This window comes from Myotis myotis, unplaced genomic scaffold (genome assembly GCF_014108235.1).
Source record: "Myotis myotis isolate mMyoMyo1 unplaced genomic scaffold, mMyoMyo1.p scaffold_m19_p_1, whole genome shotgun sequence".
NCBI lineage: Eukaryota > Metazoa > Chordata > Mammalia > Chiroptera > Vespertilionidae > Myotis > Myotis myotis.
Window position 1 is genome coordinate 182233217 of NW_023416313.1, and position 14200 is coordinate 182247416.

General features: G+C 40.1%; 1 protein-coding gene across 3 annotated transcripts in view; it reads right to left on the minus strand.

Annotated features, from left to right (window-relative positions):
* Positions 1-14200, minus strand: part of AAGAB (alpha and gamma adaptin binding protein) — a 47101-nt gene that overhangs the window by 29914 nt on the left and 2987 nt on the right. Inside the window, exon 1 of one of the 3 annotated variants that reach the window (XM_036305674.1) lies at positions 4254-4336. The exons of the other annotated variants lie outside the window; for them this stretch is intronic. Within the exon in view, the coding sequence (XP_036161567.1) occupies positions 4254-4317 (64 nt within the window). The 5' untranslated portion in view covers positions 4318-4336. Of the gene's footprint in view, positions 1-4253; positions 4337-14200 lie in introns of those variants that run through there. 3 annotated transcript variants of the gene reach the window in all.

A 14200-nucleotide genomic window follows, 5' to 3' on the forward strand; every position in this document is an offset into this window, starting at 1 on the left:
GAATGGGCTGGGCATGGGCCGCATTTTGTGCCATGAAGTCTCAGCAGAGTCCGCTGTGATTTGGTGGGCTGTCACTCCGAGGTGGTGGTGGGGCTTGTGTTCCACTGTGGGAAGCCAAGTATTGCTTTGTGGGTGTCAGGTCCACAGTGCCGTTTCTCTGTAAATGGCCAGTGTGTGTCACAGCAGCTCCTGTGTTGAGCGTCTTCCCCTGGTGGTCAGTGCGCGTCAGAGTGACCAGATGGATGGTCACTTGGCATATTAGCTATATATATATGTATATATATATATATATATATATATATATATATATATATACACATACATATATATATATGTATATATATATATACACACACATATATATACACATATATATATACACACACACAAATACACACACACACACACATATACATACATATACATATATATATGGAAGATAAGAACCATAAAAAGTTTGTAACTACTTTTTACTGCAAGCTAAAGGAAAGATAGCATTAAGGCTAAACCATTAATAAAATGAAGAGTTACACATATTCCCTGGGCCAAATGCTTACAAATTAATTCAACTAATAAAATAAAAGAATGGGTACTGATAAATTACTCCAATCCATTTATATTCAGCCTTGTTCAGATTCTTTGAAAGTCAAATCAAATTCTTATTTGACAAAGACACTTCTGACAAATTTTAAATGTTTACTAGTTAACCAAATTAAATTATTTAGAATATAATTAAATATTTCAGAAACCCCTAAGGCAAAAATAGATGTTGTCATGGAACCATCAACGCATTTTGCTTCCATAATATCATAAAATATTTAGAAATGGAAGAGATATTAGAAATTGTTCTAACCTACACCCCCATCTCTTATGCTCATACCTACAATCTCCATTTTATACAAATGTGGAAAAGAAACTTAGAGAAGTAAAATCACATGCCACTAATCAAGTTATTATAAGAATGTACAACAAAATGGCCACAAACTCCTTTTTCAATGCATACTATTAATGAACATGTATTTTTTAAACTCACTATTAGAAGGACACTGAAACTAAAATTAAATTTTAAATTCCAGAACTAAGGTTATGTATTAGAATACTACCTTGGTTTTTGCTCAACAAAAATATACAGGGAAATTATTTAGTCCAAAAGACTGTTAGGAATCATGAGTAATAATATATAAAGAGTATATGTGTATCTGTGTATGTGCATTTTTCCCCCCATTGGTAACCTTTCATCATGTGGTTATTAGCAGGAACTAAAATTAAGACTTTCCCTCTGACATAAGGCACACTTTGAACCTAACTTTCTAAAATTTTTCACCAAAACCATAATTGTTACTCTTAAATTAACAGGTCTGGGCCAATATTTGAAAATCTGATTTTACCCTGTCTCTTCAATTTCTATCTAAAGTTATAATCTTTATTAATTATCAAGCATTTCCATAGCAACCAGCTGCAATGTCCCTCATAGAAATAAACAGAAAGAACACATAAGTTATTAAAATCAAAGATTCTATTTTCATCTAAATGTCTCACGAGACAAAAAAAAAAAAAAAAGACCAAAGTCTATGTTGCATTCAAAGCTAATATACTCCAAAACTCCAAGCAGGTGGCACAGCAATATGCCAATAAAAGCACATATGGAAGAAGGCAAACTAACCCAAGAAGAGTAGCAAAAAATGTATAAACTGATTGTTTTGAAAGGGTAGGAGGAGCCACCAAATGGATCAGTCTTCATTCATGGGTAATTTTTTAAATAACAAATAAACTATTTTTTAAGAGGGAAACAGAAAGAGTAAAATAATGAATTCACTTGTTGTTAATGGGGAAAGTACAAGGAGCATGGGGACTAGTATTTCTACTATCACCACAATCAGTTCTTGGTATTTCCTAAGTTGGTTGTATTGTTAAAAACTGGAATAAAATTCGGGTTATGCTTTTTTTCAAGACAATGTCCTTAACTAATATGAAAAAATAAAATCACTTAAAATGTCACACTTTCCAACTGCAATTTAGAATACCTGGATCCATTAAGGATAGTTCACTTTATTAATGAATACAGGAGGACAAACCAGAGAATATTCTTAAAATACCAATTTTACACTATCTTTCATTTTCAAATGAGTAAGATATTTACTTAACACAGAGAAAGAAGCTACTTCTTTCTCTTTTCACTAAACCTAAATGAGAATAGAACCAATCAATTGAAAAGTTGAATTTCATCTTTCAATGTTTTAGTAGCTGGATTTTTAAAAAATTCTTTGTGCTGCCTAAAACAACTTGATAGCTCAATTTACTTATTTTTAACATTTTATGTCTAATCAGATACTTTCAAGCCAGGCTGCATATGGACTTTATTATCACATCTGTGCCACATTTGTACTAAAGAGAGAATAGTGAAGATTGTTTCACTCTAGTTCTTATCATCAATGTCATAATGTAGAGTTTAATTTAAAAAATGCAAATGTCTATTCTAAATATAGCTTTTCTCCCTCATCTTTTGTATTTGATTTTAAATATTTAACAAGTTCATTCTTTTCCAAATTAAAACAAAAATCACTGAAATGCTTGTGCACACGGCTAAGAGTTTCTGGAGATCAGCCATTACAATTCACTTATTCCACAGATAAGAAAACTGAGAGCCAAAAAGTCACCTGCCTAATGGGAGCAGAGCCTAAAATGGAATTCGGGTCACCAGCCTCCTTTCCTACCACACTGTCATGACAGCTAGCATCTAAGCCACATCACACTCAAGTACCTAATGGTCAGAAGCCAAAATTAACCCATGGTCCTTTGAGGAAAACCAAAAAGAATAGTCAGAATGAGGGCACCAGAATACAGGAGCCTGCAGCACAATTACCCATCAGAATCTGTCTATGGGTTTCGGGTACATCTATGTCAAAAGTGAGTCATAGTGATCTTGTTTTGTGTGTGTGTGTGGTGGTGGTGGGGGGGGGGCACGGATGCCAGACAGACTTCCTAGAAAAACCTGTAATGGTCTCCCTTCTTTGCCCTTCACTAAATTGAATCTGATGTAGACAAATGATGCACAAATAAAATTAGAGCAGCTTCTCCCTCCTCCTGATGGATGTCAGCCTGTATCATTCTCACTGTTGGCAGCCACCTGGTGGAGCTGTAATCCATCATTTTGTAAGAGACAAACACTAAGGTGACTAACTGCTGGGTCTGTTACTACAAACTTAGTTTCACAGGTTAAAATAGTTAATTTGTAGCGTTTTCAGATGAGAAGTTAAATGTTGAACCAGATCCAGTAGTAAGGATAAACATTGTCCCCAGTTTTAAGTGCAAGTATACATGCCTTTCCCTGTTTGAGAAGCTGTTCTTCATAGCCACCAGTTCTCCAGCCACACCTATTTGCTTTCTAGGTGAACCATTTCCCTCAGAGTTCCACACGGAAAGAAAGATTCAGAGATTTGAAGAAAGCTGTGTGCCAAGGAAGTGCTTCGGTTCCGTAATCCAACAGCTTCCTCTTCGTCCCGCCCTGCTTTGCACTGTCTGTTCTAATGTTCCTTCCCTCAGAGAAAGTGTACATTTGGTAGGAAAGGAAGTAGCTAGTTTTCTATGGTTCAGACCCAATAAAAGGTGATACTTTCTTTAATATTAATTAGGAAGCCAACTGAAGTTCCAAGGTGAATTCCCAAATCACCACAAATATCCTCTCTCTCTCTCTCTCTCTCTCTCTCTCTCTCTCTTTTTCTCTCACACACACACACACACACACGCACAAATATACAGGATGGGACAAAAGTAGGTTTACAGTTGTTCATATGGACATGACAATAATTAATAAATAATAATACAAGAACAAACTGTGTTTTGCATACTCACACCTGTAAACCTACTTTTGCCCCACCCTGTATATAGTAGAATTAAGGTCACTTTTAATACCAGTAGAATTAATGTACACTTAATTAGCCATGGCATTCTTTGTAAAGAGAAGTTGTCCAGTAGTTAAATCTTATTTTCCATGCCCTGAGGGAAGTGATAGCTGCCACCTCAAATCAAGATAATCCTTCCAGAAATCAGTGCTCTTCTGAGAATGCAGCTGATTTTCTTCTTTCTCACAGAACTGAAACTGCTTTTACAAACAGGTCTCATAACATAACTTCAACCCCAGATACAAGTGTCTTTCATGGTATACACTCTTCTAGGACCCAACATAGCCCTCCCTTTGTCATGACAGTACTAACCAGACCGGAAAAGAACAGGCCATAAAACAGAGCACAGACCTGGGGTGACACAGAGCAGTATTTGAATGCTGGCCCTCTGTGAGAAAGGCAAATTAAACTTCATAGGTGTCTCATTTCCTCACCTGCAAATCGGAACAAACACACTTCTCAAACGTCTTCTTGAAGAGAAAGGGAAACAACACAGAAGAAAACACCGGCACACAGTAGGCCCTCAGTAAATGTTCATTTCCTCCTCCCCAGCTCAGTTTTTTTGTAAATGTGACAGCACTACTGACAAGAGGGGTAGGTTACAGAGCATTGTGGAGAGTTCATGAGAAACATTACAATTAGGAAATAACCGCCTCCTTTAAGCTACTCTGGCCCCTCCCTTCCCAATATAGGCCTTCTCATATTTTTCTTTTCCATTGTTGAGACATAAACTGAGACAGAAGAGAAAGCATTTAGGAAAATTATAGGAGGTAGCAGAATCTGACGTCAGTTGAAGGGGAAAGTAGTCATTATGAAAGCAAAGAAATGACCAAAATGTGATTGGGGGCGGGGGCGGGGGGGGGGGGGGGCGCAGCGGCAAAGAAGCCAGAGGTTTCATTAACTGGCAAGGATGGGCAAAGAGACTTCAAAGTCATAATGGTTCCAGCCCTGGCCGGATGGCTCAGTTGGTTGGAGCATTGTCCCATACACCAAAAGGGTTGCAGGTTCAATTCCCAGTCAGGGTACATACCTAGGTTGAGGGTTCGATCCCCAGTCAGGGAGCTAATGGGAGGCAACCAATTGGTGTTTCTCACATCGATGTCTCTGTCTCTCTCTTCCTCTCTCCCCCTTCCTCTCTAAAACTTTCCTCAGATGAGGATTAAAATATAAATAAAAATCAGAATTGTTTCACAAGTTGTAATCACTTACAATTACTGTAATTACATAGTCACAATTTCATGAGGATGTCATACAAGCTGGGTGCTGCTCGGGCAAATACTTAGAAGCAGTTATTAGCTAACAGATTATTTCCCAAGTACTAGGAGTAGATGATACTGATATAATGGAGCCTGTGTGGCATTTAAAGGTTCAAAGTGCAAGCTTAATGTTGGGACTGTACACAAAGGTTGGGAAATTCATATCTGAATAATAAAAATTGCAGCCTCCTGGTGCAAATACAGTAGGTAAGTTTTGGGGGAGTCAAAAGCTACATGTGGATTTTCAACTGCTGGCGTGGGAGGGGGTCAGTACCCCTAACCCCACATTGTTCAAGAGTCAACTGTGTCTGCAATATTTGTGTCAGTCCATATGACGGACCAATCACTGGAGCAGTATTAAGTTGCTGAGGGAAGAAAAACTGGATTGAGTTAAAGCACCGTACCACTGCTTTACAAGAGCACAGCAATTCTGGTTTGCTTACAACACTTCGTTACCTTTCCCTCACACGCTCCTTCTCTCTGGCCTCACCAAATACTCATATCCGCATGCTCTGGGGCTTGTTATATCATAGTGGAAACATTTTAAAAGTTGAAGCGGACGAAATTCAACTTAGTCCTTCTACTTTTGCTCAAGTTTACTTTCTCCCAAAAGCCATCTGGAATAGGGCACCACAACTTCCAAGCAGAGGGGAAGAAGATACATGGTCTCTGCTTGCCCATAGAAGACCTCACAAAGCAGTCAGAGACAAACATGAACACAAAAGCATCAAGCTGGCAAGGAGAGAATGGAGAGGAGAGTTTTATGAGGGTTGAGGAACCACCAGCCTCAAAGTTTCGTGGGCTGAATGCAAAGACCCCAGTGGCATTAGTGATGGACAATTCCTATGTATATTTGAAGGGGAGAGGCTTCTTTAAATTCTGTTACTTTTATTTATTTATTTATTCATTCATTCATTCATTCATTCATTCATTCAAGATCTAGCTGTAGATATACATCTAAAGCAGTGGTCCACTATGGGGAGGTAATTTTGCTTCCCAGGGGACATATTTCAACATGTGGAGACATTTTGGGTTATCACAAATGGAGAGATGCTACTAGTATCTAGTGAGCAGAGGCCAAGAACATCCTACAATGCACAGGATGAATTACCCAGTCCAAAATGTCAACAGAGCTAAGAATGAGAAACTCTGATCTAAAACAAAGGAACTAACTTAGCTATACTCATAAAACAAAATAAAAGTTCTGGAATGCAAAGTTCATTTTATTCTTTCTCATAGAAGTGAAACTAACCTTTACAGCCAGGCATCATAACCTCCCACCACATAAATAAATGTCTTTCATTTGTATCTGATAAAATCTATTTCTGATAAAAATCTATCTCAAATGTCTTCTTTAATTATCTTAATGACAAAAATTATCTGGCAATTGAGGGCTTGTGCTTGGGGGTGGGGGTGGCCAGGGAGAGGTCAATGGGGGGAAAAGGAGTCTCATGTAATACTTTAAACAATAAAGAATTTAAATAAAAAATTAGCTGGCAATTAATCTTATATGCTTTGAAAAAATTTATGATGGTAGTTTTCTGGAAGAAAGAACACATAAGCAGAAACAGAACAATTATGAGATAAAAATAATTTTTATATTCAAATGGTAACTTTTCATAAACAAATCAGCATCGAGTAATAAAACCTCACAAAAAATGTCAATGTCTGCTCAGGAGGACAATAGTATCTGAAGTAGATGCTAACTTACTGTGAAGAAAAGTAAACATGTCAAAGATAAATTTCCCAAACAGAGTAAGTTTATGAAGAACATTTACTCTTTAGCCAGCATATTCTAACATTGAAAACTAGAGGCCCGGTGCACAGCATTCATGCACTGGGGGAGCAGGGGGTCCCTTAGCCTGGCCTGCACCCTCTCGCAGTCCCGGAAACCCGCCCCCCCCGGGGGATGTCCACCTGCCGGCTTACAGGCTCCTGCCACTGCCACTGCCCTCGCCAGTTGTGAGCCCAGCTTCTGGCTGAGTGGTGCTCCCCCTGTGAGAGCACAATGACCACAAGAGGGCAGCTCCTGCATTAAGCGTCTGCCCCCTGGTGGTCAGTGCACATCAGAGCGACCAATCGTTCTGCCGTTGAGTTGATTTGCATATTAGCCTTTTATTATGTAGGACTAGAGGCCTGATGCACAAAATCGTGCAAGAATGGGCCTTCCTTCCCCTGGCTGCCAGCACCACCTTTGCTCTGGCCGGAGCCACCTTTCCGCCTTCACTCCAGCCCGGAGCCGCCTTTCTGCCTTCGTTCCGGCCTGGAGCCGCCTTTCTGCCTTCCCACACTGCCCAGAGGCCTGGAGCAGCTGGGGCGGTGCAGAACGCCCCCGGCCACTCGGTGCCTGCGTATGCAAATTAACCCACCATCTTTGTTGGGTTAATTTGCGTGACTGGTGGGGCATCACGAAGGTATGGTCAATTTGCATCTTTCTCTTTTATTAGTGTAGACTAGAGGCCCAGTGCACAAAAATTTGTGCACTCGGGGTGGGAGGGTTCCCTTAGCCCGGCCTGTGCCCTCTCACAGTCTGGGACACCCTCGGGGGATGACCACCTGCTGGCTTAGGCCCGCTTCCCAGGAGACTGGGCCTAAGCTGGCAATCAGACACCCCTCTGACAGCCCGGGAGCCCTTGGGGGATGTCCACTTGCCAGCGGAGAGCAGGCCTAAGATGCAGTTGGACATCCTTAGTGCTGCTGAGGAGGCGGGAGAGGCTCCCACCACCACCGCTGTACTGGCAGCCATCAGCCTGGCTTGTGGCTGAGCAGAGCTCCCCCTGTGGGAGCTCACTGACCACAAGGGGGCAGCTCCTGTTTTGAGCATCTGCCCCCTGGTGGTCAGTGTGTGTCAGAGTGACCAGTCATTCCCAGTCGTTCTGCTGTTAGGGTCAATTTGCATATTACCCTTTTATTATATAGGATAGAGGCCTGGTGCATGGGTGAGGACTGGCTGGTTTGCCCTGAAGGGTGTCTTGGATCAGGGTGGGGGTCCCCACTAGGGTGCCTGGCTAGCCTGGGTGAGGGGCTGATGTCTGTTTGCAGCTGGTCACACCCCCTTCAGGGTGGGGGTCCCCACTGGGGTGCCTGGCCAGCCTGGGTGAGGGGCTGATGGCTGTTTGCACGCTGGTCAAGCCCCTCCCCCCACCGAGTGGGGATCCTCACCCCATGGAGGTTTGGCCAGCCTGGGTGAGGGGCTGATGGCTGTTTCCAGGCTGGCCACACCCCCTTTAGGGTGGGGGGTCCCCACTGGGGTGCCTGGCCAGTCTGGGTGAGAGGCTGAGGGCCGTTTTCAGGCTGGCCAAGCTCTCCGGCGACAGAAGCTCCCAGCCTCTCCTTTTATTCTATTTTTTTTATTCTGGGATTTATTTACCTTCTATAATTGAAACTTTGTTGCCTTCAGTGGAGCTCAGAGCCCTGCGGCAGGCGGGAAGCTTGGCTTCCTGCTTGCTCCAGCTCCATGGCTGCCAGCCGCCATCTTGGTTGGGTTAATTTGCATATAGTTGCTCTGATTGGCTGGTGGGTGTTGGCTTAAGGTGTAAGTGAAGGTATGGTCAATTTACATGTTTGTCTTTTATTAAATTAGGTAAGTTTGAAAAACATTACAAAGCTAACATATTCAATATCCCAGTTTCCAAAACGTCCTTCAGGAAGGGTAAAATTATGATTGGGCAACACACAGTCAAAGGAGCTTGGAAAAAGAAAACGCGGATAAATTAAACTTAATCAAAATGAAAAACTTTTGCATTTCAAAAGATACCATCAAGGAAACCAAAAGACAAGCCACAGAATGGGAGAAAATATTTGCAAATTATATATGAGACTTGTATCTAGAATACTATATATGATGTACTTATAACTCAGTAAAACAAAAAAAATAAAAAAGGGCAAAAGATTCGAACAGGCATTTCACCAAAGACATATGAATAATTATATGTACACTAATGATTCTCAACATCATTAGTTATTAGGGAAATGCAAGAAACATTACATTAGCAAGAAACATTACATTCATGGTATATACTCTTCTGGAACCAAGAAGAACCACAATAAGATACTACCTCATACCCGCTAGAATGGCTAAAATAAAAAACAGAGACAATAACAAGTGCTGTAAAAATGTGGAGAACTTGGAACTCTTATTCATTGATGATGGAATGTAAAATGTTGCAGCCACTCTGAAAAACAGTTTGGCAGTTTCTTTTTTTTGTTTTAATATATTTTTTATTGATTTCAGAGAGGAAGAGATAGATAGAAATATCAATGATGAGAGAGAATCATTAATCAGCTGCCTCCTACACGCCCAAACTGGGGATAGAGCCCGCAATCTGGGCATGTGCTCTGATCAGGAATCAAACCGTGACCTCCTGGTTTATAGGTCAACACTCAACCAGTGAGCAACACTGGCTGGGCAGCAGTTTTTTAAAATAGTACAATAGGTTCTTAGAATGCCCATAACATTATTCAATTATAGCCAAGAAGTGAAAATGACCCAAATGTCTATCAACTGATGAACTGATAAATAAAATGTGGTATATCCATACATTGGAATACAGAGCACATTCTACAGCGTGGATAAATCTCCAAAACATTAAGAAGCCAGACATAAGAGGCCACATATTACAGAACTAGTGGCTCAGTGCATGAATTCGTGCACACTGAATGGAAATTAGAAGAAATATTTTAATATCACTATTTGCCCTTTCTCTATAATAGAAGTGTCAACCAAATTCACGATTGACAATGACAGATCGAAACACACATGTGCGATTGGCGCCAGCGAGAGCTTCATATGTATCGCACATGCGCGAGTCAACTTAGCCTTGTATATACTAGTATATAGAATAAACTTGCTTAATTAGACCTGCTTTCTGATTTAGCTAGACTTTTTCCAGCCCAGTAAAGCACCCTAACTTCTCTTTCATGTAATTGTCAGCAACACAGCAGTAAATATCAACACAGAGCAGATTACTATTGTAGATCACACAGGGAGAACAAAGGGTAAAATATTTAACTGCAGAAGTGTTTGACTATATTCTGCGCAGTGAGAAAACCTGAAGTCATTTTCAAGGTCCACCATTTCTTACTTCTTTTCAGTCAGGTCAATTTTCTAAGCTTTCTAATAAATCTGGCTAATGAAAAGAAAATAGGATTCCACTGAGTCTCCTATCTACCTACTCCAGGACTTCTGTGAGGATCAAATGAGATGAGGCATGGGAAAACACTTCACAGACATTTGGTTAAAATGCAAAACGTTTCCACCTGTGTTTCTGAAGGGCTGAAGAAACTGCAGGGGGCTAGTTATTGCTAGGGAGAGGAAGCTGGGCGTTGCTACGTGACGTCATTCCCCCACAGTGACCATTTCAGGGTTGGTCGGGGCTGTGGGCCACATTTTGCACCACCGTGTCTTGGCAGTGTCTGCTACAAATTGGTGGACTGTTGCTCCAGGGTGGTGGTGGGGCCTGTGTCCCACTTGGGGGAAGCCAAGTGTTGCTTTGTGGGTGCCAGGTCCAGGGTGCCATTTTTCTGTGCGCATCACGGCAGCTCTTGCATTGAGTGTCTGCCCCCCGGTGGTCAATGCATGTCATAGCAACCGGTCGGAAGGTGGGAAGGACACTTAGCATATTAGCCTTTTATATAGACAGATTTCTTTTCTATAAAATATTCAGAAAAGGCAAATCTGTAAAGGGGGAAAACACATTAGTGGTTACTGGGGTGGGAATGGGAAATGACTACAAATGGACACAAGATTTCCTTCTAGAATGATAGAAATATTCTACACTTAAAATGGTTGGATTTTATGGCATTTAAATTACATCTCAATAAAGCTGCTAAACAAAATCATGGAAGCTGGAAGATAATCCTCTCATTTAGCTGAGGAAGTAGGTGACTGAGGCACATGTCTGAGATATTTCGAACAATGATGGCAAGGTAAAGACATGTAAATATTTGTGGAATGAAAAGTTAACTTAAAGTTGGATAGCTAGGAAGATGGTAGTACTCAGTGCTCAATTCACACACTTTTCCCCCAACAAAAAATCCTGAACAATCCCAGCAGAATTCAAACAGAATGGCAATTCTTTTATGTCAGCACAACAGTACTGTTTATTACCAAATGATCACACATTTTCCTGCTCTAAGCATACTGATTTTGATCCAAGCACGATATTACTTTTCCCCACCTCTGAGTAGAACCAGCCTTCATGTCTGTCTGGAAAATTAAACTCTAAATAGGTTATTCATTACTGAACCTAAAACATCATAAAGGCTCTTTAAGAGTTTCACAACTATCCTCTCTGTCTTCACCTACGTCAATCTTGCTTCCTGGATAAGTAATTATTGGAGATGTGCTTGCAGTATCTGTGTGTACTGGCTCCAACATGAATATAATATCATGTCCAGATTATTATTCTTGACAGGCATATTTAAGACAATTTTCATACTTTAACCTTTTAAAAATTGTTTTTATATGAGATTTCATTATTTATTGAGTGTCATTATTTGTTGAGGAATTATACAAAAGGCAGGAAGTTGTTTAAACCAAATGACCACTACATACTTTACAGATGTTTTTACCTTTTTCTATGTAAAAGCAAACAGCTAAATGGCCCTGAAATAAAAGTCTGAGTCTTGATACACCCATAAATGGTTTTGGTACAACATGGGCTGATGCGTAATACTTTTCCACTAGTGTTTCTCCTCCTACTCTCCACCCCCATTTACTGGAAAGAGGAAGATAAACACCTTAGAATCATCTCATTCATCAACAATCTAAAGTATTAGTCTAAAACTTCAAATAAAAGTCAAATTCCCTGCTCCACAAGTAAGGAAAACAAATTGGGTACCAATAGAGGCATTTTCATTAATTATTAAATTTATCATAGTTCATCTACTAAGGTTCCAACTACCATAGAAGAAAAAGTAAAAACTTATTATGAGCAATAAAAATTCTCATTCTAGTAGTAAAATTTTCTTCAGTAATTTCTCCTATCCCTATCTCCACCTTGAATATATACAGTTCTGGTTGGCAAGAAGGTCATCATATTTTGCATATATAAAAGAATTGGAATTGAATCTTGGCTTCCCAACTTTTATGAATTGAAAACTTTAGAAAATCACAGCTTCTTGGAGCTTTAATTTCATACACACACATACACACACACACACTGGAGGATAATACAAACATGTTTTCTAAGTCCTGTTGGGTGGAGATAAGGAACTTGTACCTAATCTTTCCCTCCTCCTTAGGTTGGTGACCTAACATTCTTCCTTTAATAAAGATAAAAATCTTAAGCCTTCTTTTAATATTAATTGAAAAATTTAAAATATGTCATGGTTAAAAACAAATCAAAGTTCACCCACCCGCATTACCAGCTGAAATCACTGCTTTAATCTGATCATCTACATAATCACTGTGATGACAACTCTAGGTCCTTGTGGTAGATCTTGCTGGCCCAATCTTTCTTCCTTTGAAGAAAATAAAGAGCCCTGACCAGTTTGGCTCAGTGGATAGAGCGTCAGCCTGCGGACTGAAGGGTCCCAGGTTCGAGTCTGGTCAAGGGCATGTAACTTGGCTGTGGGCACATCCCCAGTAGGAGGTGTGTAGGAGGCAGCTGATCAATGTTTCCCTCTCATCGATATTTCTAATTCTCTATCCCTCTCCCTTCCTCTCTGTAAAAAAAAATCAATAAAATATTTAAAAAAGAAAATGAAGAGTTGGAAGTATGGAAATATAATACAATCAAAGGCAGTGTCCTCCCTACAACAAAGTAAGCAACTTTGCCTAAGCAGAAATTAGTTATTCCCAGAATAAACCAAAAGGTTCCAATCAGAATACCTTAAACAGCTTCAGAAAAATACAAATTAGAAGACCCAAACTCTTATTCCTATTCTCTTGCTAGAAAATGCTGGCTAAGCTACACAATAGCCCCTTATCTTTCAAATCAGAATGTCCTCCTTACTAAATTACTTTAAGATCCTTTTGTAAGATAGGAGTCTGACAGACCTTGAAACAAACTCCAGTCTTGCAGAAGAACGAAGGTTTCCCAAACAAGCAATGTCATAAATGATGGCTGGCTTTGCCTGTGTAATTATTTTAATACCTTCTTTTAGGGTTAATCTTCTCTGTCATTTCTTACACCAATGCCACCACCGTAAATTGAAATAGTGCTGATTGCTAAGAAATTCCACCTCATTTTATTCACACATTCCATGCACACAAACCATGAATGTGAACTTACGCTCCAGCACTGGCTACTTGAGCACTTTTGGCAAGTCACCTAGTATTTCCAAACCTTGGTTTCTTCATTTATAAAACAGAGAGAGCCTGCCTGCGTGACTTCACAGGGATACATGAGACAAATTAAACAATGTGAAAATGTATTTGGGAAGAGTACTGACATACACATAAATGCCTGATATGTTTATACGGTCTCAAAATTCCCACACTTCACTGAAAAAATAATTTTGCTCCAAATGTTCAAATGTAGAATCTGAGGCTTATGGTTGTTGAATTGGCATTACATACTTTAAACCAAACAAGTCTCCAGGGACTTTTCTATCTATAGTTCCTTCTAGGAAAGCAGAGTAAGATGTTAAAACTTAGGTATATATTTTAATATTTTCACAGGTGGAGCACACACTTTCACTACATCCCTCTTGAGGACAGGAGTAGCACCTTAGTCGTCATTTTAGCTAAGTAACTGGCACAGAGACTAGCTCTGTGATTAATGTGAGAATACAATTTTCTAGGATACAAGTAAATGTTCATATGTGTGAGATGGAAAGATGTGTGGCCTTGGAGTACAGACACCTGCTCTCACACCTCATATAGCTTGCACAAGTCCCTCAAGCATCCTGAGCCTTCATTTCCCTTGAAAAGTCTACACTGTAATCTGTAATGCCACCCTTTATCTGATGTCAGACCTCCACCCAGAATACTGTAAAACAGGCCTTTGCGTGACAAAATGAAGAAAAAAAAAATTCTCACAAATGCACTTTCACCACATATGAACTTTACCCATAGTAGAGGGCTATGGATTTTTA